The sequence below is a fragment of the Falco naumanni genome, chromosome 9 (assembly GCF_017639655.2).
Source record: "Falco naumanni isolate bFalNau1 chromosome 9, bFalNau1.pat, whole genome shotgun sequence".
Lineage (NCBI taxonomy): Eukaryota > Metazoa > Chordata > Aves > Falconiformes > Falconidae > Falco > Falco naumanni.
In genome coordinates, this window is record NC_054062.1 from 22,214,386 (window position 1) to 22,241,452 (window position 27,067).

The following is a 27,067-nucleotide window of genomic DNA, read 5'->3' on the forward strand; positions in this document are numbered from 1 at the left end:
AAGCTGGTTTGAGAAGACAGCATAAATCTCCGACACTAACGTCATGGGGAACCCATCTGCAGGTTCCCCATCTTTCCAATATTGAGAGAAAATGATCAGAAAACATCGTGCTGTTCAAGGTTACACGCAGATCCTATGTCTTTGTAGATTATTTTGTCTTTTGGAGAAGGTAGATGAAAAAAGAGGATCATTACAAGGTAAAGAATAATAAGCTATAAAATGAAATTTATTTATTTTTTTAAAAAAACTAAGACAGCAGTGTCTCCCAGTGATATTGCAACACAAAAGAGGACATCACTGGGATACTTGTTCATTTGTATGAATATCAAATCCATTCCTGAAATATAATATGTAATTATTCTGCTGTCTCCTTGGTTTTAAATGTATATTTAGACAGGCCATCTTCAAAATTGAGAGCAAGTTTCATCATAAGTTTCGTAAGTCAGATCACAATAATATTCTGCATAGATATCAAGATGATTTTGTCATTCAGAAATGATGCAAGCATAAATCTGCTGTTCAAACAGCACACCCTCTAACCAGGATCAAGTACCCCAGGTTCACTCTTAACTTGAAAAGCCCCTCAGCAGAATCCTGGTACTGTCAAAAATAAAGCTAAGAGTTTTAGCTATAACCAACCCAATATGTGACTTTTCTCAACAGAACCTCTGAAACAGTAGTGACCATAAGTCTGGCCTATGAGGCTGAATAATCTACACACATGAAATCCTAGTATTATACTCAGTAAATACTCAATTGGAATATATAGTCACAACATGTGCCATATACAGTTGGCTCAGTCAGGGAAGACTACACATTTCAGATTACAGCATCTCAGTAATTCTTTCATTTGCTTCTCATAAAGATTAAAAAGGGCAGAGATGCCAGAAAGACTTTGGAGAGACTGAGATAGAGCAGTTTGGTGGCAAAAGAATTATTTCTATCATCCTCCTGTCTGAAAATCCATAGGAGAGATATCTTACATGATTAGCTCTGATAAAATAGATTAGCAAAAGCACATCAAATGAGGACCAACACCATGTTGCCTTCTCTAAGGAGATGCATATCAGCCCATCATACTTTTTTACAGTGAATAACCCCAGTGAATCTTTCTGACCTCTATTATTTCTCATATCCGGTTATATCCAGATAACAATTGCAATTAATTGTTCAGATTTGTAAAAATTAGAACAGGCTTTTGGCATTGCAGCCATATCTGCCATAAATTGACTCACCAAAACAAAACACTTCACAGGATTCCAATGCTCACACACACCCCCCATCCCCTATAGAGAGCTCTTCATTTAATTACCACCTCTAGCAGCTGTGCAAGAGCACAGATGCACCTTGCAGGATGCCCTTAGGATTAAGAGCAAATCAAAGCTAAACTGGATACAGAGCAAGAGCCCCTCAAGGAAAACCACTCTGCCACTCCTTGGCAGGTGGGAAATGAAAATATATCATGGCTGTAAGGCTTAGGCAAAATCAGAGCCGGGAACTGAGACACTCTAAGGCTGCTGTCCTAACATACCCACAATGCCAAATCCCAGGCTGGATCCGCTTTGCATGCACAGGAGTGGAATAAGCCATCGTACTAGACCCAACAAAGCAGAACATCTCATCTTTGTTTTACTGCTAAGCAGGTCAGAACAACATGTCTCCCTGCTTTCTCTTGTCTTTTTGGCACTGGACACATGTACTTTTCACTTTTAATTACCAGGCACAGCAGGCATTTGCTTGTTAAATTTCAGGTGCCAGTGGGGATGGAAGCCATCCAAAAAGCATGTGTTTGACCTGGCAAAGAGTGACTGATTGGCAACAGCCACATGCTTAGTTGTAAAACCTTTTCATTGTCACAGCAAGGCAGAGTTTACCCAAGGTTACTCCATCCCATTATGTTCTTGTTACAGCTGCACATTCTCCAGCTCCCCACAGATCATCAGAGCAAAGCCCTCTGCCACAGTAATCCCACCTTCCCGAGGCCACTGTGTGCTGTTCAGCTAAAGGCATACCACAGCATGTTCATGCATAGTGCCCTTCTATGAACTGCCAAATGGGTTACAAGCATCACCATATGGCTGGTTTTGTATATACCCAGTTTGACCAGCACTTCTATGACTGGGCCTGGACCAGAATTAGAAGGAACCCCGGCAGATGACCTTAGGTAATAACTGGTGCTTCCACAGGAAAAACAGACAGCAAATCAGCAGAAGAGAAACATAAAGCTTCTGACCTACATTATGCTTTGCTCTGAAGTCTGGTATTTCTGCATAGCATAGTTCTGCATGATGCCTTTTTACCTTTCTCAGTTCAACACAGGAAATTCCTAACTGTTGCAACATCTAACATGTTTTGTGGTCACCAGCTTTTTCTAGTGACACAGAACAGCTCTGATCCCAAACTGAAAGAGAAAAGCAGCATTCGCTGTTGTAATTATATGCTATTTGAGTAAATGCACAACCATGCATTGTGCCATTCTCCATAGAACTACGAAGTAATTTGCACCATTATAACTTACCATGTAAGCAGAAATAGTTACAGAAAATAATGTTATCAATAAGGAGAGGCTGTGTGCACCACAGCTGCTGGAACTGAGAACACCATTTATATGAAAACACTCCTCTGATTATAGGTCTCACTTGGGAGAACACTTTACACATGGGAATAAGTTTACTCATAGTAGTTGCCCCATTACAGAAAACAAAGAGATGTGCATGGATAGTTACTTATGGGGGTAGACTTTTGCAGGCTGCATACAGCAGTCTGTTTCATTTGAGGACAGTAGAGTGTTTCATGACTCTTTAGAAAAATAAAAATTGTATTATGTATCTCCCTTGAGGCCATTAAACCTGAATAAAATTTTAAATGCATCATTGCTTCTCCTCTGCTTACACGTTTTGTTTTTCTGCTTTTTAGTCAGATTGCAGAGAGAACATAGACAGCAGTCAGCTTTATTCACGTTCACATCCAGATGCTAGCGATGTATCTCAATTTACTTAACTGGCAACTATTACTCATGTCCCTCACTGTCCCTAATGTATTCCTCCTAACTTTTTCCTACTGGAGGAAGCTGAGGAGGTAGGAGAATATCTATTCATTTTCTGGATGGAAGGCTGAGGCCCCCAAAATTTAAAGGTTAAAGTTAACAAAACATGCTGGCATTGCAGTGTTCTGCACAGTAGCACTCAGGTCTAAGCTATTCACTGTGGTTGCAAGCTCCACATGCTAACTCAGGTGCCAGAGATCCTAATACATGGGAAGGTTCAGGACGCAGGAACGGGATTCACAGCTACCAGCTCACTGGCTTTGATGTTTTCTGTTACATTGGCAAAATTAGTTCCCAGTGATATAGTCCTTGTATGGTAGATATGGTAGAAGTCTTGTCTGCAGTTACACACCAAGAAGGTGAGTGACCATGACCCACAGCCACTATGTCCTGTTCCAATAGGGTCACTGATACCTCACAGCCTTGGGAAAATCACATACTTTCTTTTCCGCGTCCTTCCATGCACATACATAAGCCCTGGTCACTGCAGTGGCCTGAAGGACTACTGTAAGAAGAAAGGAAATTGGAAAAGCGGACAAAGGTTTTATGTGCAGCACAACCCTGACACTTTGCTTTAGGAATCAACTGGCAAAACTCAGAAAATTGCCAGCCTGACTCCACCTTTCCACCCATTTCCAGGTCTTGAGCACTATGTTCATCGCCTCCACTCCATTGCCACGCATGTCTCTGAGCACAGCCGCTACATTGGTTTTATTGCTTTCTTGCAGCCTTTTTAAGGATCCCATTGGTCTGCCGTGGAACGGCTCCAAGGGAAGCAAAAGATGTCAGATAAGCTTTTATCTCAGAAAAAGGACAACCTGATTTGTTGCAACAGGGAATTAAAATATCATGGGGCCCACTGCAAAAGGAAGCACTGGTCTCTCCTCACAGAGAGACATAAGGGCTGGGCTAAACGTCAAGTCCCCCAGTTTATAAGAAAAGTACAGACTGAGTTTCCTCTAATTGCATCTGTGCACGACTTGGAAAATTCCCCTCATTACCTTCAGAGTACAGCAACACCTGCCTGTATACAATGAAAAAAGGCATTTTAGGATGGATAGGTTCAAGGGCGATGAACTTGCACTAATGGAAAAAGAAGCCTTGAGCACTCTGAGATGTGCTGAAATGTCTCTATACGATCTAGCCTAGTCAAACTCCATGCCAAAGAAACACTGCTCCTAATACAGCCATGCAATGTTTTCCAGAATTCACAGTGCTGCTTGGGATAAAGATTTTTACACAGAATTGATTACATCAGAGCTGACTAGCTACTGCATTTACACTATAAGAGGCAGATGTGCATATGACAGAAACTGAGACAGTGGCCAGCGTGTACCCTGCAGACTCTGCTAATCTATTCTATTAAAAATGAGAATTCACTCAATAATGCTGAATTCCTCTATTCTTCACTTTGGAAAATAATGAAATAAAAAGACATTTTGGCTTAAATTAGTGGGGTTGGGATGGGGGTGGGAGGGGGATTTCCTGAAAGAAAAATAATTGTGTCCTGGTGAACCACCTCTCATCACTAAAGATCAAGGTTAGAGCACTATGCAGTCTTCGAAAGGACCCACCTGCCCCTTTTCCAAGAGCTGCTCTCCACCCATTCTATTATTTTTCCTCCTTTTTAATAACGGGACATGCTGACTCGTTATTATTGATTGATGACCCTGCTGTCTCTGAAGCACCATTCCCCTCTCATTAATTCAAAACTACCTCATTTTTCATACTTCATAAATTAATATATTATTGGAACTGAAGCAGTAAAGGCAATGGCCACGTTTCATAGAGAGGTAGGGAGGGTGGAGAAAGGAAGGAAGTCTAATAAACCCATCCTACATCAGGATCTACAGCTGTGTCTGCCCTGCTGACAGGCTGGGTGTTATGTACAGGCAGCCCCTTACAAGGTCCTGTACATCCTGACAGCCCTTCTTTGTCCCTGTAACCATGGCGGGTGCTCTGAAAGCTCACACAGGTCCACTCTGCCCAATTCATAAAAGCAATGGCCATGCTAAGTGACAAAATTGCAGCTTTATTTTAGTGGATATTATAACTTCTGATCTGTCCTTTAATGCTTGCTGGTTAAATTGGAACAAACTACCGCTTTATTAAACACTTACAGCCAACTCTGGAAAGTCTACATCTAAATGTGGATGTGACCTTTCCAGTTTTACCCCATCTCTTCTCTTTACAACCTTGTACCATCCCTAAGGTCCCGTAGGACCCTGACTCTAGCAGTACCAGGCGAAGCAGGCAGAGAGCAACAGAGAGATGGACTGACTTTTAGGAAGCCAGACAAGGCAGCCCTGTTATAGACAAACACCAGCACCCTGCCAAGCTGACTCTTACCTGATAACTGTCCTTTTTTCTTCAAATCTTATTTGCAAGTTCTATAAAAACAAAGCTGACATATTGGCTTGGGTTTCTCCCATGTTTCCACCTCAGAATTTGAATCCCCAGCTATTCAAGTAGACAACAAAATGCAATGATACCCTTCTCAACAAATTTTAGGGTTCTTTTAGTACGATGGGGCTGGGAATTGTATTTGAAGTGGTAGATACCTACAGCGCCAAACTAACACTGTTCACCAACTCTGTTCTTGCACACAAAACAACCTCAGGGAAGTGTGCATGGTAAATAAGTCCCAAGGGTTTGGATTCTGGTTTGCCTTTTCCTAAAATCTGTGTCTGCTTTCATTCAAATGGCCATTTTTTTCCCAAAGCCTTAGGCAACATCTAAGCAGGGATTTCAGGATCACAGTTTCAGTCCTTGGTGGATAAATGATGTAGCAGGTGTCTGACTGCTTTTTTCTTATTTTACTTATACATCTTGTGTCTACATACTTAGTTTTATCAGCCAGACTTCCAATATCTATGAAGGCTAAAAGAACATTTATCTAACAAAACATTTTTCATAAAGCCAACTTAGCCAGCCCTAATTTTAGTCCCTATTTTTATTAACTAAATCCTGCATTAGGTTTCCATTTGCTTTAAATACTTAACTCAGCACTAACCAAATGTATATTAAATGCATTTTTCATAGGTTTCTGAAATTAAGTAAAAGCTCTTGGAATACAGTAATACAAAGACATGAAATGCAGATGCATAAAGGCACACACATGCAAATCCTGGAGTTTCATAATATATGAACATTTTTCTCCTGATGAACACTGAAATGATGGCTTTCAGTGTAGTATCATTAAGATAGGTATAAACAGAAACAGATACCCATCTCTTTTCTAACCTGCTCCCCTCCACCCCCATTAAATAATGCCATATGTGAGCATTTTGTTAATTATCTCAATTGGGTTTATTTTTAGAGACAGTTGATGAGCCGTGGGTGAGGTTCAGTGGGATTTGAGGGTTTTGTTTATTTAGTTTTTAATGCATCTGCTTCTTCAGAGAATTAACTGAAAAAGCCCCAGGAACCTCTGGTTTTCATGTTCATGCATATCAAGGGACAGCCTTCCCTGGAGTGCAATGATCAGGTTGTCCTTCTTTAAGAGAGGGGAAAACTTCCATTGGGATCTCTCATAAGTTTAGGTCCCAATTCTGCACTGACAAATGGTTGTATCCCAGACCACAGATGTTATATGACTTCCATTTATCTCTATGATTTATGTCAAGTCAGAAGTAGTAAAATTAAAACATGCAAGCAAACAGACAGCAGTTCACTGTAAGTCCTGCAAGTGCAGGAGCCTACAGGTCAAGGTCCCAGTCGGGCATCTGACATGCCAGGTCCCCACAGCCCCAGGCTGCAGCAGGGCAGAGCATTCTATCGCAGGAGTCCCTTGACTACAAAGATCCATAAGGAGGCACAATCCACAAATAAAGTAATAATAATAATAATTTTTAAAAAAGGCTATTTGGGCATACTGAAAAAGACTCTATGTTTTATATTCTAATAACATTCATATTTTGCCTTTACATCTCAACATCTTCCATTCATTGATCTTGAACCACGTTTAAAACACTAATAAAATTAGTCATCTAGCATCAAGAAACAGTATTTTTTTTCCATAGGAAAGGTCAGAGAAATCTACTCTGAAAACGTGACTTTTCTGAATTTAAAAGAGACAATAAAAATCCCTTCAAAAGGAGAAGTTTCTGAAGTCCTCTTCTCCAAGTATTACAATACATCTGTAACTCAAGAGATTTCTTTCACACAGTTTCAGGTCATGGTTCTGCAAACATTTACATAAATTCTCTTCTTTCTCAGGTGACAAATTCAAGCTGAACTAATTGGACAAGTAGAGAGAATTCCATGCACAAAAGCTCACAAGACTGCACCTTGTACATAAAACACATCATGTCACATATTTTCTGACTCTACCATGGATGTTGTGGGTGACCTTGAGGACATCATCTTTGCTTCATCTGTACGTAAAGAAAAATATTACAACTTCATTCACATTGCATTCCTGTATTTGAACTGTCAGTTCTGGAGACTGACAGTGACTGTCCCTGAAGTGTATTTACAAGACAGAATACAGCGCCTTGTTAACCAGACTGCAGTCACATTTGTACAAGCCATTGGTACAACCAGAGCAGACAAATCTGAGCTCAGCTAACCCAGACGCTGTGTTTCAGAGCTACAGCCTTTCCTGTACAGCAGTAGGCAAGTTCTAACCACATAGGCTCTGGACTGGGTGGCATGGTTTTTAGAGTGCTGAGAGGCACAGGAACTTCATATACCACTCAACAGGTCCCAGGAACAGGTGCACAAAGAGACGGTTACAGCTGTATTTGCAGCTCAGGTAATTTCAGTGCTCTTAAAGGAAGCTGCAAAACCAAGAACTATTTAGTAACTGTATTTCACTGCACTGAAGGGAAAGATTAGGGATAAAAGACAGTAGAAACAACTAGTTCTATCATTCCTGCCCTGTGGCTCTAACTCAGCCCTGTTGCCTTTGTGTTATAAATATGTTTGCTGAGATCACATCATCAAGTGCCACTTTGCAGCACATGCTGTTTTTCACAGTGTCAGCAGAACATCGAAAAAGGGTCCAAAGAAACCTTCCATCTGCCAGATGGCTTTAGGATACTCCAGAGCTCATTTTCTCACCAATAGCTCGGGATGCAAAGCAGCAGATGACTAATGGGAGCTGTGGCAAAGGATGGCATCTCGGTTTGGGCTGGGCTAGCAAGCATCAGGTGCATGCTGGAACCTCTGCCGCCTCAGCCTATCACACGTTTGCTGAGTAAGGACAAAACAAAATGCTGAGGAATTCCCTTTGGGAACAAATGAACTAAGAAATAAAAACAAAACCCATTTGGACTGTGTTTCTGCCCTGAGGCTCCAAAAACAGCTGAGGAATTCCCTTTGGAGATACATGAAGTCAGGACAGAGTTTGCTCTCAGTTACTCTACAAGTGAGTGAGAAGAAATAAAAGGGAGGTCAAAGCGACTTGCGCTCATTTAGGATGTCCAGCTTCTGTAAGAGAAGCTGTCACTCCCAATGTGCTAGCTTGTTTCCAGTCAGGTAGATGCACTCCTTTTCAATTTCAATAATACAGTCACAATTAACTTATCCCTTCATTAACCTGAACTGCAACACAGCATGCTTTCTGCCAGCTCATAAACAGTTGCTGCACAGAAACAAACAAATCTAATTAGATTTAGTTTCAGAGCTTCTGACTCCAAATACCTCTGAACATTTCTCATTCTGACGGGCCAAGTTCAGAGGCGTGACTATGTATGAGAGGTGCGGCATGCCTTTGGCTTTTATAGCTTCTGTGATTTGGACTGCCCCTCCACTAACAGCTGGGAAACTAGTCTGCAGAACCATTTTCTCAAAGCTCTTTAATTGAGCACCGTAACTTTATTTCTGCTTTATGCTGTTTGCAACTACTGTTCAAATTGCTTAGCTAGATGGTCTGTCTATAAATAAAATCTCTAATGCTTCAGTTGGGATATAGGTGGGGGGGGTGGGGGGCGGGAATTTTCATTTCAATCACTGCACCTGGGTGATATTTCTGTGCAGACAGTCAGCATAAAAGACTACAGACCTTTTAATTCTTCAGGTTATCACCTACAACAATGGTAACAGCACAGGAGAAAAGCTAAAGATGACTGCATCCAATTGAACTGCAAAGCAAATTCATGAAGGTATTCCTAAGACATCACACCCATCACCCCAGATCTTCAATGCAATCAGGACCTCCCATTTGTCAATATCTCATCAGAGCAATGCTATATACAAGCAAGTGCTTTTTGGTTTGAGTTCGTTGTCATTCTCTACCTTTTTCCTTTCTTCTTTTCCTTTTAAATACTTTTTAACTCCATCCTCTCAACCTTCACAGGAATTCAAAGCATAGAGATAAAAGTTTGATAGTGAAAACTGGGTTTTCAACTAAGCAACACCTTCACCAAGAATATGCATTCTTGACAGAACATTTAATGAAAAAAGTAATACATGAAATCTATGGTTCAACAACAGTTCCTTGAGATTCAAAATGGCATCTTAGTGCCTGAAAGGAGCAGTGCTTCAGATGTATGGGACTGTCATTCTCATCCTCTTTCTGCATCCTTTGGAAGGACTTTGCATCCCTCTGTGAGGCATCAATTCTAAAATTAATCCTGTTATTGACAACCAAGAAGAAAGCAAATGTTCTCGGGATAGGGGATCTTAACCAGCAGAACAACACATGCTAGAAATTAGGGACTTGCAGCACTTCAGCTCCAAACAGTGCCACTTTGAAATGCAGGCAGGCAGGCAAAGAATCATAGGCTGATTTTTTTGTGGAAATTATCCAATTTTCTAACAGAAAATTTTCAACAACAAAAAAGAAAAAAAAAGATAGAAAGAATATGGGAATTTAAAAAGTCAAGAGAAATGTTCGTATTAAAATAAAAGAGACTTTTTTCCCTTAGCGCTTTGGAAGAAATAAACAATTCTAATTCCCAGACTGCTGTGAAAATCTGCCTCTAGTAAAATGTAACTAATGCCCAAAACATAGCATTAAATTAAAGGTCAGCAGGGAACTGAGATCTCTGCCCAGCAGAGAGTAAGCAGACTTTTGTCATATCCCTAAAGACAGACAAGAGGCTATAGGGTAGAAAAGCCAAAGCTTTGCATTTTGCAACTCAGCTTTTCAGAGCACTGAACCATCTGTCCTTAAATCCCATTCATCTGTAAGGAAGGGGTGCTGCTAAACAAATATAAACGTTTCTCCTTTCTGAAGTTCACCACAGAATTATCGTGCTTGTTGCAACCTATGTGTCAATCAGGCAAAGCAGATGGTTTCACGTGGTCTCTCAGGCAGACAAATGGTGGGCAGATGCACTGAAGGGGAAGATATGCCCTGGAATACGCTCTACCTATTAGAGCATCTTCATGGTCGTAAAAGTGTCAAAACTGCAGGCACCACGGCTCAAAACAGTAACTCTTCAGAAAGCCATAGCCCCCAGGACTTCAGAGTTACCTGACTGCTAGGTCTAATGATTACCTGGAATTTCATAGTGTTAATAAGAACACAGTGCAGATTTTTGTGATCCAAATACAAGTCCCTAGTGTGCAAGTGAAAGAAACAGCCCAAGCATCTGCAGGAGAGCAGATACAAACCTGGCAGTTTCAGGTCCCAGTAGCAGAGGCTATACACACAGTTACAAAGTGTTGTGAAACCTTGAGCTTCCTAGTTCTTAGGAGACAGGAATTAGCAGTACAACTGCTCCACAGAAAGATGAAGTAGTCCTGGTTCACGGCAGGAAGCATTTCGGCTCCGGTGCAGCCAGAGGCTATGGATTCGCAGTGGGCTGCAGCCTGCTTGACTGTTTCCTTATGTTGGCACTCCAGGATGGTCTCATTTCAAACGATGGGTGCTCTCAGATCACCAAGCTGGCCTTGATAACTGGCAATGATACTTGAGAGGCAAGAGGAATCACAGCTGAGAAGAGTATTCTCTGCACATTCCTTAGGTATCTCCATGTTGCTACATTGATTTAATTATAACTGCAAACCTCAAATTACACAATGGCAAAGTGTGTTTTCCAAATACTTTCTTGTGATTTCTAGGAAACAAAAATGCCCTATCCCAGCTCCAAAGCCAGCCATCAGCAGGTTGGCTCAGCAGCTGGGGGCAGGCACTCTGGGACCCAGTCCTGCTTCTGCCCAGCACTGTGTGGGGACACAGCCAAAGCCACCTCAGCTCAGCCTTGGCTATGCAGCTCTGCCTCAGTCAGCTCTGTGCACGCAGAGGGTTGATATCTCCCAGTGGCAACATGTAAACCCAAGGAATACCCATAGACTAAATCTGGCATCTAAGTGCCAAACACCAGCAAACCTAAGAGGTGCCCAGGGAGAGCCAAGGCTGTCCTGGATTTATCACCATGATAACCATAGGGACTGTGTTTCTTCACCTCTTCCTCTTCTCAGCTGCCTCTTTCCTCTTCAGGCACAAAGGCATGATCTCACCACAGAGACTTTGCCCACTGATAAATGCTGGTGACTGATCCGTTTCACTGGGGAATGAAGGACAGGACTGAGGGACCTACTGCTTTCAGGCTGCTCCAGCATTTTCCAGTGTGCTGTGTCAGGAAAGACATTTCAATACTTGGCAGGACACCAAATACAGATAGGGGTAATATTCAACACCCTGCTGAGCTCTCCAGTTAGGGATGGAAGATACACATGGGAGCAGCTTAGAAGGAAGCCTAAGGAGAAAAAGAAATGAATAAAAAAATCCTGAAAATATAACCCAAACTGGAACAAAACTCTAGCTTAAAAGAAGAAAGGCAACAATATGTGAAGCTAACTGGGGACTTGCTTTTGCCATCAATTTTATATAGTTGATGCTCAGACATTAACTTTGTTGGGAGCAATAAAGTTAATTTAACATTGTTGGGAGAATAAAACCCAAAGGGAATTAAATATTTTAAGGCCTAAAGAGCCACGAGGTCATCAAGTCTGACCTCTATGTGTAGCACATGTTCAAGAATCTGACAAAAAAGCTCAATTTTTCTTACAGAAAGGAATCAACTTTGTAAAAAAAGTGTGTTGAAGTGCCATAGTTTAGGAGAGTAAGGTGTGCATCAGGTGTGGCTTTCTTAAGACCAAGAGATATGGGGAATGACACAGGCTCCCAGACCATGGTTTGTAGCCATGTCTCACCCAGCTGCTCTGCCTCTGCATTTCAACCCTGTCCATGTCTGAACCCCCATATCACAGTAAGCAGAGATGTTTGTATTAAGAAATCAGTGTCCCACCACGACCTGGCAGCAATGAGCAGAGAAACACAGCAGAAGCTGCCAAAAGACTCACAGTGTTCCCACAAAAAATTTTCAAAAAAGAAATCACAAACAAAAAGCTTTTGTTTTAAAAGAAGAAAGAAAAAAGCCACCATTCAAATCCTCTTGCCTCATAATTGAGCCCAGGGCTATGCCACAATTCAGGTAAATTATGTTTATATAACTGGTATTTGGCTGAATACCTAATTCCTATTTAACAGCTGAAGAGAGGCATTTTGGGTCTTCAAAGAAATCTGACAGGTAATTCCCACTGTAGTTCTGCAGGGTAGCTGAGAGGTAATTATCCTTCTCACTAGTAAATCAATTAGGAATAAATGTATGGAAAGCTTTTCTCCTCCTCCAAGTAACTGCTAATCCTCCGAGCACTAATGAGCAGACAGGGCTAGCAACAGTGTGCAAACCCATCAAAAAATCAACAGGAGCTGTGAGGCATGCAGAGACCAACCAGTACCTGGGAGCCTCAGGAGAAACTATCTCGCCTGGAGAGGGTCTGCATGATTCAGTGTGTGCACAGGCCCCACGCACATGTGTTACTTTTGGTACCCTCCTCCCTGTTTATTGCCTCAGACAAAGACCTATTTTTGAAGTACACAAGACATCACTGCATTGCGTTCAGGTAGCCAGCACTGTGAGAGGTGAAACACAAGGGATCTGGACTTTCTCTGCTGGAGTCCAATTCATTTACCTACTGCTTTGTTGTTCATTACTGGTCGCTGTCCTCAGGAGCTGAGCAAAAACATGCCGCTTATTCTGCAAGCCACTGTAACAATACTCACCCAGACAGACTTGAACAAGATTGCAATCCAAGTGCATTTTTTGCTGTGCACAAACTCATAAATCTGTAAGGTGGGTGGACAATAAACCTGAAATTGAATTTGACAGATCCCAGATGCTCCAATTCAGTGACACCTTCTTCAAGCATTTTGGAAATGCTGCACGGACGTTTGGAATTGCATTGATGGTCAACAAAGCAGAGTCAGCTCTGCTTCAGACAAGCCAGCTGTTTAACCATACACAGTAACTGTGCCCATATACTTAGTAGAAGTAGAAAGAATAGAAACAAATTGCACCCACAGCAGCCAGCACTGAAGCTGGTTTCCTATGGGTTTTCCTTACAGCTTGTTTCTCCATATCAAAAGATTTTCCAGAAGGGAAGAGGGAGGACAAACAGATAGGTCCAGAAATTATTTCCTTAAGGCATAAGACTAAAAAACCAAATATTCAAAATTTGTCATCTGAAATAAGAAAACAGCAGGTAAAGATAGGTCTGCATGCCACTATATGATGAAATGTAGGTGTTATTAATAAATATAAAAAAATATATATAGAGAAAAGACTGCTAATCTGTAAAGCTCGATAGCTTGAGAAATTGCTAGAAGATATTCACATATCCTAGTACTCCAATTGTGAGGGAGACTTTACACCAGTGACGCAGGAATTGTAACTGAGCATATTGCCTCTGATTTTTGGTGGGCAGAGTTGCTTTGGAAACAGAACAAGTAAGAATTAACTCTTCAGTGCCCACCATATTGAACACAGGAGGGGTGTGAAGGCTAGGAGAGCTCATTATGAAACATCTTAATTCCATTTTGCTCAGCAAAAAGAAGTCAAGGTAGTTGTCAAAACAATTCAGCTTCTGCATCAGAAAAAAAATATAGCAGACCCCCGCCCACTGCATTCTTCCTCTTCTCTATACAACTAAACACACACATATTGTTGCTGATAAGTTATCAGAGTTATGACTGCCTTAAGGCTGCATACATGGAAATAAATATCAATCCTAAAACCTCTGTAGACTGACCAGTAATGGTAAACACAACAGTAGTAATAAGAACAGTACAAGTAGCAAAATACTAGTTTGGAAACCTATCGATGGGGACAGGAGACTGGTAGTTTGGAAGCAATCAAGCCAGCTGGGTTGCACCCCATCCAAACACAACTCCACTGCCAGCAATTAGCTACATGCTGCATCCTACCCACCTCGATTTTTGTGGGTAGATGAAAGCATCTTTGTCCTACTGCCTTCTTTGAATAAACACAGGTATAATTTTAAACCAAAAAGGCACTGAGGAGCAACTCCTGGGCTGTGCTCTGAGCCAGCTGCAGCCTTAATTGCATCACGTGGGAAGCATGAGCAGGGGGTTTGAAAGCTATGACCTCATCTTCTCTCCTACACATTCAAATCAAATCTGAGGTCTCCCACCCACATTCTGCTTTCAGCCCCCTTACATGATGTAACCAATGAAAATGTCATTTACATCTTTACCTCCAACTTCTAACTAGGGAAAGCATAAAAGGGCAAAAAAGCCAAATGTAGAAACAAATGCCTTTTACTCAGTATTTCTAATAATGAGACAGAGAAGGCAGGGAGAGATGTATTAACCAAAGCCAGTGTAAGCAAGAGTCCCAGCAACATTTGCGTGAGTTCAGCTTCTTTAAAGTTGTAACAGTCGGAAGGAAATAAAAGCAACCCTTTTATTTCTCTAACACATTCAGCAGGAGATTAAGCGCTACATCCCCATCACAAGTAAAACAGGCATAGTTCTACTGGATTCCGTGGAATTGCACTAATGCAAATTGGATGGCAAATTTAAGCTCTTGTGAATTACCAAAAGATTTCACTTCATGATCATAATTCCTCTCAGAATGAACCGGATGTTGTAATTTTGTTTCTATAGCTATCAGCTCAACGGCTCTCCCTTACCTTCCTCTTGTTAGTGGGACTGACATAAAGGTAGCTCAGCACAGTCTTCAGGCCTACTTTGTCATTTAACTTTTCATAGGTAGTGCCATAGTCTGTTGACCTGCAGAAAAGAGGAGAGAAAGAGAGTTTACATGGTTATTAGAGCTCAGGGGAAGGAAATGACTATGTGAACAGACGTTAAAGAGTTACAGCTTGAACACTATTACCCTTAAAACACAAGCTTTTGTGTTTCATTCAGGGTGGCCAGCAGAAAAGAGAAGAAAAGTTTAGTCTTTTTGGGCAAGGTCTGTCTCTGCATCAATTGATCTTATGTACCTGGGGAGCTGTGGTTGCACCAGTGAAAATGGACTTTGTTTTCATGTACCACTATGGGATTGCAAATGATATCTACATAAAAGGACTCTAATCTCAGCAGCACCTTTAGCACAAATTCTCTTTTCAGACAAATCCAAAAGAAGAATCCAAATTAAACCCATCAACAACAGTTTTATTTAGGTAGGCTGATTTTTGACTTGGAGATGGGGATCCAAATGTGGCTCAAAATTGTAACAGCTGAACTCAAGTATAGATAAAAAAGTGCCTGAACTGGCATCTTGAGTCCTCAGTCACCCCCATCCTACTTCGTGCCAGGCATTTAATTTTTCTGAGTTAGAGACAGATTCAGGCCCCTACACTAGCAAATCCCACCCGGAGAAGCAGATGATCTGGGGGTGGCATTACCCATTCGTGACTGGGAAAAAGGGCTGCTTCGTCACAGAGGGTTTTCTGTAGCTTCCTCCTCCTCATTTCTGGGCATGTTTGAAACCTTACTTTGCCCTGCTTGTTTCTCTGCTGGTTTTCTACTCAGCTTTTCCTAATAAACAAGATTTTCCTACCAGAACAAATCAACAGCTACCTAGTACAAGACCACACACCTGAAGAGTAGTCAGCACCAGCTTGCTTTAGGAGCGGTGTCACAACCTACACAAGAAGTCCACCCACTCCATCCAAACAGTGGGGAGAGTCTGGCTCCTGAGCCTACACAGCTTCTATCATATGGAGAGACCAAACACAATCCTTATCAGGTAGGCATGGAAACACCCTCACAAAAAACCTACCTAGACATACCTACCATTTGATTAAGATAAGAATTCATGGCCCCTGCCACCCTCTCAATTACGCCTTTACTAAACAGGTGATTAGAGAACATGTAGCAATTCAGTGCCTTTCTCAGTAACTAGCTTCAGTAATTTTCTGATTTTCCAAGTTCAGCATGCCTCCAACATCTGCAGCTTTATGGCTCTGCCTGAGACCGATCCTTCATTCCTTTTCTGTCGACAGAGAAACGGTTCAATTCACCATTGAATTGCACATATTCTGGCACCATAGTCAGCAGTGCCACTGTGACCAGCAGCTGAAACTACGTGATGCCAGACTCTGCACCCAGCCCCCGTGGTTCCCTTGCTGCTAGCAGAGTCCAGAATGACTCCAAAAGGGCCATGCCACAGAACGAGACAGCTGGTTTCAGTCTTCCAAGTCAGAGGGCCCATAAAGTCAAAAGCCTGTTTTATCACTCATGTGGCTCCAACACGTTTGCTTCTGTGCATGTTTCAAGCACAATTCTTAAATGTTTTGCAAACTGGTTCTTTCTTTAAATGAGTTGAAACAACCTTCCTCCTTTGAACACTCAGCAGTCGGGGTGCTTCAAGTCTTAAACAGCTTCCTTGTTTTCTGGTTTAGCTCTTTAATACTAAGATAGACCTAGTACTAGCCCTATTTACACTTAATACTCTTTGGTACTAATGCATAGTATTGATACACACTGGACTTCAAAGACATCCCAAAGGATATTACAATAACGTACTGCATTTCCATAGCACTGCCCCATCCAAAGAATTTGAAGCTCTTGCCTCGCTAAGTTTCAATAGCACACCAAAAAACCTAACAGCTTGCCCCCTCCAGCCAAACTTGAAACCGAAGCAGCTTGATTAATAAAACTGAATAATTCAGGCCAATTAATTTCACTACACGAGGCTGCCTGTACGTGCAAATTCAACAGGTCAGGAATCCTCAAGTAACACTAAGCTCTAAGCGGAGGATAACACACAGAGGGCAAGCACTGAGGTACTTCCTTGATCTTACCCTTCCAACAGCAGTGAAGCTCAGAACAAGCTGCATTTGTGACTACACATGTACCAGCCACCAGACAGGGAAAGAGATCACTGGTTTCAATCAGCATTCAAAGAGAATACAAATAACAGTTTAATATTCTAACAGAGCTACTTTGGTTTTGTTCTCAGAGTCATTTTCAGATCTCCCAAAATGCTTTGCACTTCTAAAGATGCAGGCTGGGTGCCCTAATGACTCTTTCTCATTAAACCATTATCACTCATTGCATTTGCCCTTTCAAAGAACAGCTAGAAAGGAAGTAGGATCATTATTTCGTTAGCCTCTCCAAGGCTTCCTTTATTATCATGACAGTCACCACTGGCTTTACAGAAACATCTCAAAGGATATCACAATAATACACTGCATTTCCATAGCACTTTCCCATCCAAAGACTCTGAAGCTTTTCTCTCCTGTTAATCCATTCAAACTAACAAAGTCCCAAGGGCCATACTGGGAAATATTATCTCTATTCTAGAGATGAAGAAACTGAAAGCTTGCATAGGTAATGGTTCGTTTTTTCAAAAGCAGGCATCTACAATTAGCCATTTCAGCTTCTATAATCATCTAGTGTATGGCCTGATACTCAAACCTGCTAAACTCCTACCACCAAACTACCAAATTTGAAAACAAGTATTTACCAAAAAAAACAAACAAACAACACAAAAAAAAACAAATCAAAAACCAAAACCCACATCACAACTTTAACTAGCTAATTTTAGCAACACACACCTGAACATTTGAAAAGACCTGCAGATGGAACAAAACAGTTCTGGCTCAGCCTTTAGTCCTAATTTGAACCCTCCTCCTTTAGTAATTACTTATCTTTGCAGTGAAAGACTTTAACTGCAAATTAACTAGCCCACACGTCCTTACAGTTGCTTGACACTGCAAGCAGACTGGATACCATGTTTTGTCCCGTTACTCTGGTCAGAATAGGATCCACTTCAAAGCACATTATTAAAGAAGTGGCAGGGAAGAATGGTTGTAGCTATATCAAAATGACAAAAGACTCAGTGATACAAAAGACCCTTTCCATGAGTCACACCCCAAATGCCTGCTTTAACTTTAGTTGGGCCTTTGATGGCAAACTGATCCTGCCTAGCTGATTCCCCTCTGGGTTGCTCTATTGAAACCATTATTGGAGTCTCATCATCTTGGACGACTGTTATTGCCTTCAGCCTCAAGTTGATATTTGCATATCACTTCTAACCACACATACTCAATACGTCCGTGTATATATAAAAGTGTTATTAGCAACGCTTTCGTAAAACAAATTGTTGCACCTCATTACATTGCTGGTAGCACAGAAACTTACAATGTGGAATGGACTCTGGCTATATTGACAAACACTGTAAAAGCTCAGACCATGCATTTTTGTCCCACGTGTTCTTATACATTGATCTTACCTCATTTCATTGCCCCCTCTATCCTGCTTTCCATCCTGCAAACCAAGCTGCTGGTAGCACCTCAAGAAAGACTGCACAGTGGAAAGCAATAAAACTTAAGGGATAGTGCAGTCTTGAATGGACTTTTGTATACTACAATTCAGCTTTTTAGGTTTTATAACTAGCAATTCCTACTACCCATAAGGAAGAATCTCTTTGCTAGTCTTGGTTAATATGAAGAAAGACTCAATTCAGTGCAATGCAGTGTCATATTCATATAACCAGATAAATATGGGCTTTCCCTGAAGAGGCTGAGGCACCAAATTCTGCGTATTCCCTTTGGAAAAGCAAGGTTTATGATGTAATGTAATTCATTTATCGGGATACTGCTAATTCTTCCATAACTGTATTCCATTATAAACAGCTGGGAAAGAAAATCACCTGCTTCAGTCCACTGCCCTCTCCTGATGAGCTGTTTTAACCATTGCCCCGAGTGCTGTACCACTGGGAGGGGGGGACAAGCCTGCAAGTCTGGCAGAGCAGGGCTCAAGGGGGCACACCCAGGCAAAGAAGCTTCTCTTTACCAAACCTGGTCATAACTCAGTACACCAAGAGCTAACAAAATCTATCTTGTTCCTGTAGATCTGAGCCTGACCTTCCCTGTGAATCCAACAAACAGACCTGAGCCAGTAGACTTTAATATTGTACTAAAACTTGCTCATCCCAGGGGTATGAAGCAGAGGTGTGGAGAAGTAGAGAATGCCATGTGAATAGCTTTTAGAGGAGTCCTCCTCTAGGATGGTTTCTACCTCAGAGCTCTGTTAGGCAGAGAAAGGAGGTTTTGTTCATTTTCAGTCTCAACTACTCCGCTATGAAAATAGGCTATAAAATATGCATCAGTCTGTCAGAAGAAAAAGAGCTGCAAATGCTGGCATTGGATGGCCAGGAGGGACAAGTCAACCTCCTGGAGTGTACATGTGCCACTGACTCTCCTGTTGGGGGACTTCTCCTCTGCACCGGTGACTTGTCCCGACTGTGTGTAGAGAAGGAGCAGGTTTTATTTTGATTTTAGATTCTCGGTCATTTTACTAAGATACTAAAGCTTATGCATTCATCTCCAGATCAGAGTCCTTCTACATGCACACACACCCACTTTGAGAATTGTGTGGGGGCACAGCTCCACCTAAATAAGCAGGAGAATATCCTGATTCTCTGTGCACTTCAGAGAACAACAGGAACACATACAGCCCATTTGCTTCTCTTCTGATGTGCCTGCAAACTGTCTGCCTGCAGTCTGCCTGTCTCTCCATACATCCTAAACAACTTCTTGTTTTTACACATGGGCCAATTTTCTCCCAGTTTGACAGAGAAACAAAAACCCGAGAGCAACAAAGTTTCTACAAGTTCCATGAAAACCAGAAGCCAGTGAAAGGAGAGCAAACTTATTAGCACTCAGAGAAAAGCTGCAGCACGAAACCAAATCCCATGAGACATGAAAGCAGGCACATCTTTCTGAACATCCAGCTGCAGGAAAACATTCAAACACAGATCACATATTAACACACTACAAAGAACCCAACTGCACAACACAAGGTCAGGCTGCCAAACTTTCATTGCTTGTGAAACAATTTGTTTCCATCCCTCCCTTCCCCTTCCTCCTGCTCTGTATTGGGTTTGTATGGCAAGGTTTTGGTAGCAGGGGAGCTACAGGGGTGGCTTCTGTGAGAAGATGACAGAAGCTTCACCTGTGTTCAATGGAGCCAGTGACAGCCAGCTCCAAGACAGACCCATCACTAGCCAAGGCCGAGTCCATCAGCAACAGTGATAGCACCTCTGCGATAGCACATTAGGACAGAAAACAACAACAAAACAAAAGCTGGGCCAGCGGAAGAGAGGAGCGAAACTATGTGAGAGAACAGCTCTGCAGCCCCCCAGGTCGGTGCAGGAGGCCGGAGGGGCTCCAGGCACCAGAGCAGGGATTCTCCAGCAGCCCGTGGTGAAGCCCATGGCAGGGCAGGCTGTGCCCTCTGCCCGTGGAGGTCTGTGGTGGAGCAGATCCCCACTCGCAGCCCAGGGAGGTCCATGGTGGACCAGATCCCCACCCGCAGCCCATGGAGGCCCACGGTGGAGCAGATCCCCCCAGAGCAGCTCCTGGCCGGGCCTGTGGCCCCGCGGGGAGCAGCCCGGGCTGGGGCAGGGTCGCTGGCCGGGCCTGTGACCCCGCGGGGGGGCCGGGCTGGAGCCGGCTGGGCCTGAGGGGCTGAGCCCGCGGGGGACTCACGCCGGGGCAGGGCACAAAGAACTGCAGCCCATGGAAAGGACTCACACTGGAGAAGTTAATAGAGAACTGTCTCCCATGGGAAGAACCCCAATGTGGGGCAGGGGAAGAGTGTGAGGAGCCTCCCCCTGAGGAGGAAGAGGCACCAGAGAAAACGTGATAATCTGACTGTAACCCCCATTCCCTGTCCCCCTGAACCACTCCGGGGGAGGAGGAGGTAGAGAAATTAGAAATTAAGTTAAGCCCAGGAAGAAGGGAGGGGTGGGGGGAAGGTATTCTTCTGATTTGAATGGTAATAAATTAAAATAATTTCCCCAAGTCAAGTCTGTTTTGCCCGTGACTGTAATTGGCAAGTGACCTCCCTGTCCTTATCTTGACCCATGAGCTTTTCCTTATATTTTCTCTCCCACCTGGTTAAGGAGGGGAGTGATAGAGCAGTTTTGGTTGGCACCTGGCATTCAGCCAGGCTCAAACCACCACACCCAAAAACTAACCTCCTTGAGATAAAGACCCTTCTGAAGCTATGAAACACTGAGAAGGGACCTCTCCTGAGTCACAGTCCAGCTTCACCACCCCCTGCAACCTCAGCTGTAAACCCCTTTGGCCAGCTACCCATTGGGTTCATAAGTGGTTCAGGACTCAGGCAAAAGGTGGCTCAGCACTAACGCCACCACATTGCTTTGCACCAAATGGCTAAATAGGTTCTTACTGGAGCATAGAGTCCTAAATCAGGAACCAGGCCAACCACACAACAATTACAGCACCATGTGGGAAACTGGTCCCACTAACCCCCTGGTAGGGTAGAGGGCTACTCCTTCTTGAAAGGGTATCAGTCATTTAGCACACCCTGGTCCTGCCTCTGAACTCTTTGAGATTATTCCTTTTCTTCCTTGTTGAAGATTTTAGATTAGCTCCTGGCTTCTGGTGATGATGGCTGTCAGTGGCTGAACAAACTCCACTCCCAAAGCCTTTTTCATATTTAGATAGCACACTTTCCTCTCTTAGGGTTGCTTAGGAACCCAGACAAAGCCAGAATTTTGTGAACCTTTCACTTAACACATTTGCTAAACATAAACACCGTACTAAGTGCTTGTTTTTACCTGTCCTGGTTTCAGCTGGGACAGAATTAATTTTCTTCTTAGTAGCTGGTGCAGGGCTGTGTTTTGGATTTGGTGTGAGAACAATGCTGAGAGCACGCTGATGGTTTTGGTTGTTGGTGGGTAGTGCTTATACTAAATCAAGAACTTTTCAGTTTCTTGGGTACTTCCAGCGAGATGGCTGGAGGGGCAAGGGCGGGATACTAGGAGTGGGTCACCTGCCCTGGCTGTGTCCCAACTAGCCAAAGAGGTATTCCATACCATAGGATGTCATGCTGAGTATATAAACTGGTGGGATCATTGTTCAGGGACATCTGGCATTGTGGCATTTGTCTTCCCAGGTGGCCATTGCACGTGGTAGAACCCTGCTTTCCTGGAGGTCTCTGGGCACCTGCCTGGTGATGGGGTGGTGGTGAATGACTTCCTTGTTTTGCTTTGCTTGTGTGCATGGCTTTTGCTTTACCTATTGGATTGTTCTTGTCTGGACCCTCGAGTTTTACACTCCTTTCCAGTTCTCCTTCCCATCCCTTGGGGGTGGGGGGGTCGGGAGGGGTGTCTGCATGGTGCTTGGTTGCCAGCTGGGGTTAAACGAGGACATTAGCCAACCACGATTTTAGAGTGACTGCAATAAATATAAAGCCAGAATATTTTACAGCTGCCAACAGAAGTAGCTGTCTTCCTTTGCCCCCAGCCCACTAAAGAAAACTAAGGACAACAGTGGAAGTCTAGGGAAGTGAACAGAAACTGAACAAGCATATGGTAATGCTTCACGATGTAGTTTCTACAGCAATATCATGGACTTCCTAAATTGAAGATGATACCTTTGTGTGCGAGAGCCATCACTGGGCTTTTAGTTCCATAAATCTGTCTAACCCCACAGGGAAACTTTTGGCAACTTCATTATCACATGGTAATAAACACCATAACTGTGTGTTGCATGAAGAGATGCTCTCTTTTGATTTAACTTGATAATATAATTCAGAGCCCACTGTGTCCACTTAACAAGAATAAAAACATGTCGCCCCATGCTGCCATTTGTGATTTCACTGATTGTTGTCATATTCCTCACAGATGATTTTTTTTCCAGTCTGAAGACTCCATTTATTTAGCCACTCCTTGTACAACCTATTAATGTCTCTGATCATTCTATGACTACTCTTTCTAGTCCAAATTACATCTTTTGTCATGGATGCCTCAGGAACTAATCTTTAAGAGGAAGATCTTTCTTGAAAAAAAAAACCAAAAACAAAGATTGGTGCCTCCCACTGTGATACTAAAATAACTGTACTTTCCAAAGCTGTAAGACTCCATCTTCCCTATATCATGGTCATTTATCTCATCTTAAATTTAGCTACCTACAAACTAGGTATTTAGATCCAGCTCCCAAGCCTGTGCTCATTTTCTAACTACAGAGACTGTTAACTTCAGAGGATGACTTATTCATCCTAAAATAGGTGAAGTTGTATTGCTTTCTTAGGGTGTCTTCCTCCTTTCAATGTAAAGGGAGACCAGAACAACAGTAAGACAAACTCAACTGTTAGATGGCTAGTACAAGGCAAGGTTTATCTCAAACTAAATGGATTAGAAAAGTTCATGCACTGAACTGCCAGTGCAAATGAAGGGAAGAGCCTCAGTCATCCTCGCTGAGATCAAAAGTTCATAATTTGTTGTAATGTAGCAGTGCTTTATGTTTTAAATGTTATTCTGTGGGGATGTGTAGGAGAATTACTCCTAGAAGTAGGTGCCAAATGGTATCAGGACTCCACTGTGACTGACGCACTCTATAGCATTACAAAGCGAAGAAAAGAGATAAGCAGAGAAATGTGATATGGATTTCCCAACGGTTGCTGGCAGAATCAAGAATATAATCAAAGACCTGGGGAAATGTGAAACGGCTTCTCCTCAGAAGCTGGGATAAGCACTTCCCTTCATTGCACGCTTGCCCCATTACACCACGGATGACCTGCTGGCAATCCTTATTGTGGCCAGGCAAAGTTGATGCCCACTGATAGAAACTGTACCTCACAGATGCAGAAGCATGAAAGCTATGCAGGTGTCACGTAATATCCACATCAGCAGCCTCAGCAGGGACCTCAGAATCTGGATCATCATCTTACTGCTGACCTGAGACTAGGACATCACATCCTTGCAAACACCACCCAAGACACAGTTCAGTTGCCATTAAATGAGGGCCATCTGGAGCTAAGACAGCCTGGCTTCACAAAAGCCTGTCCTTTTTCTGCTCTGGTCATTTCATTACTGTGAAATCTATGTAAAAGCATTATTTTGTACAGATCTGAAGAATTATACCTTATCATTACTCACTTCACATTAGTACTGTCTAAAAGATCTGACATATTTATCGTGTTCTTGATTCTGATGTATTCTAATTTTCCAAAGAGGTGTTTTATGCATCCCTGATAAGGCAGCACACTGATCTGATTCCAAGCACTTGACTGACTCAGCAAAGATGGCATTATCAAGGCATATTCAAGAAATTTGGTCTAGAGGACACTTTAATAGCCTCAAAGATAAAAGGCAGCTTTGATGACAAAGCCTCATTAATTAATCACATATTAATTAGAAACAAGGTCCTTCTCAGGCCCTTTTCTACTTTTATTACTATAGCTAAAAATGCCTCTGTAATGATTCTGTTAAGTAGCTAATCATTTTAATTTGCATTATTTTGTAGCAAAAGGAAAGCACTTTGAAAGTAGGATTTTCTGAAGCAATTGTAGAAGTTCAATTTAACATCCATACTATTAGATGCATTTAAATTGGAACTCTCCTTAAATGTGTATTGAACAAAATGTTGAGCAAAGACTATGGAACTGCCTCATCACTAAAATCTGTATTTCTGTGGTAGATGTGGATTACAAAGAAGTCCTTCCAACCACTCAGTGAGTACACACTGGGCAATACAAACTACCCTGACATTAGGTCACCTCACCCTTCTAAGACAGGGGGACAGGTGACTCAAATCTCAGTTCCCCAACTGGGAAACACCAGTGTCCACTCACATCCCTTGAGAAGGTAGCTGTGGCCAGGGTTTGCCAGAAACTTGCCTTTGGGATTGGTGGTCAGCAGTACTGTGGGGATATTAGATAAATCTGACTCATCTCTAATGTAATGCAAGGCATGTTTACTTTTACAAAGATTTGCTGATATTTTGAAAAACTGATGTAGTTAAAAAAAAAAAAAAAAAAAAAAAAGAGGGCAGTAATGGAGGTAGTTTAGTCCAGTTCCTTAGACACAGGTATTAAAAATTGCAGACAATTCCCAAAGCAACTTCTACAGACAGGCTGGAAGACATTCCATTCCCTACCTCAGCTGACCCTGCTACTACAAGCCTTATGTCTACTTGCAATTCCCCTTCTTGTGGCCCACAAAGGTTACTGCCCCCAGCAGTACACCCACACAACCTGACTATAAATACCACAGAAATCTGACCTGACCCCAGGCAAGGCTCCTCAGCACTCTGGTTTCCCATCTAGTTAGCTTCCTGGGGAAAGATTTGCTCTTACTGTTCTTCAAAGAAAATAAAAAGCTCACGAGATGCAGCCACCTGAGATGGCTGAGGATTGACAGTGCCAGAAGTCCCTTCTAGACTTAGGAACATATCTTTATCTCCCATCACAACTTGACTGAGAGTCTCCACATGCTACTTTTCTACAACTGATAAGACAGCGCCAGATCCCGTGTTAGTTTAAGTCAATGTGACCCTACTACATTCAAGTGAATGAGTAATATAGGCAGATCTACACGAGTTTACACAATAAAGCTCAGGATCTACTATATCTGTGTATATCTATAAACATACAGACTAATAGAAACATTAACAAGAGGATAACTAGGGTTTTGCAAACATTCCACAATTTTGCATTTGTGAGAATTCTGCTTTTCCAAAAAACTGTAGAAGTTTAAACCTGAATGGACAAGACAAAGCAATAGTGCAAGCTCCATTTTCTTAAGAAGCAAAGAGAATTTGGATCTATAAAAGAACACAAATAAGTCTCAGGCTAATATTGCTCTGAACAGGTTTTTTTGCAATGATATTTTCCCACCAGAACAGTTTGCAGCACAACCTCTCTTTCAACATAATAAACACACACACACAAACCCAACCCATTCCTGAATCTTCTGAGGCTTATTCATTCCAGTTACCACTGAGATATCCATGACAGGGCCTGTAAACCCTTCCAGCCTTCTGAACCAATGTTTTTGAGCATCTCATAATACAGACATCATAATTCACAAGACCAAATTCTCAGGCTGGGTTACACAGCTGACAGTGCACTACTTATATAGGTTGCACTACTTCGCAGAGTGGCCTGGCTATACAGCTGGGTCTCTGGGCAATAAACTAAGGTTGTTCTGAATGGTCCCAAATTAATTTCTTCCTTTCTCATCCAGACAGTCACGTTATGCCACTACATCTTCTTTTAGTTCCTCATAGCAAATAAACTTGGTTGAGAAATATAAGGACAGGGATATAAGTGCAAAAATGGAAGAAACCAGTCATCTGTCACCCAGTTTCTTGGCTTGAGCAGCATTCAGATCAGCAGCTGGATTAAGCCTCTCACAATACAATTAAATGCAGTGCATGTAGATATTTCATACTAGGCCTGGTTGAGTGCAAGTCATTCATTCCCCGAGCACAAGGATTAACAGCCTCAATTCTAGATAGCATGTCTTCAAAATGCAGAAATTGAGGTCTAACCTTGCATCTATACAGACTTTCCAAAGAGGTAAGACTTATTTATTTATCAAGGTTAACAAATGATTGTGATCCATACAGCACACGCTCAACCTGGGGAATCCCCCTCTTCCCTACCAAGTGCTTGTGAGTTGGGAGCATCTCAGAAAGCACACAACTGATCACTCCTGCACCATCATACCCTAAGACCTCACTGCCTAATATCTTTGAAACCACAGTGGTTCAAGCTTAATTCTACCCCAGAAAAGCCTCCATTTCCTGTCATATTTTGCACTTGGCACTCAGAAGCTCAAACACAAAACACTGTCTTGTGAGAATAAACGTGTTGCAATTTTTTCAGACAGATGATCAATAAAGTGGGAACAGCCTGAAAAGTCAATTGGCTTCAGCAAGTCCCCCAGGAGATAGCTGGGTGATTGTCATTTTAATTAAAGAATAGTAAACAGA

At 42.3% G+C, this 27,067-nt stretch overlaps 1 protein-coding gene across 1 annotated transcript in view; it reads right to left on the bottom strand.

Annotated features, from left to right (window-relative positions):
* Positions 1–27,067, bottom strand: part of SORCS3 (sortilin related VPS10 domain containing receptor 3) — a 302,417-nt gene that overhangs the window by 147,781 nt on the left and 127,569 nt on the right. Inside the window, exon 3 of the mRNA XM_040606476.1 lies at positions 14,996–15,095. Coding sequence (XP_040462410.1) covers positions 14,996–15,095 — 100 coding nt within the window. The remainder of the gene's footprint in view (positions 1–14,995; positions 15,096–27,067) is intronic.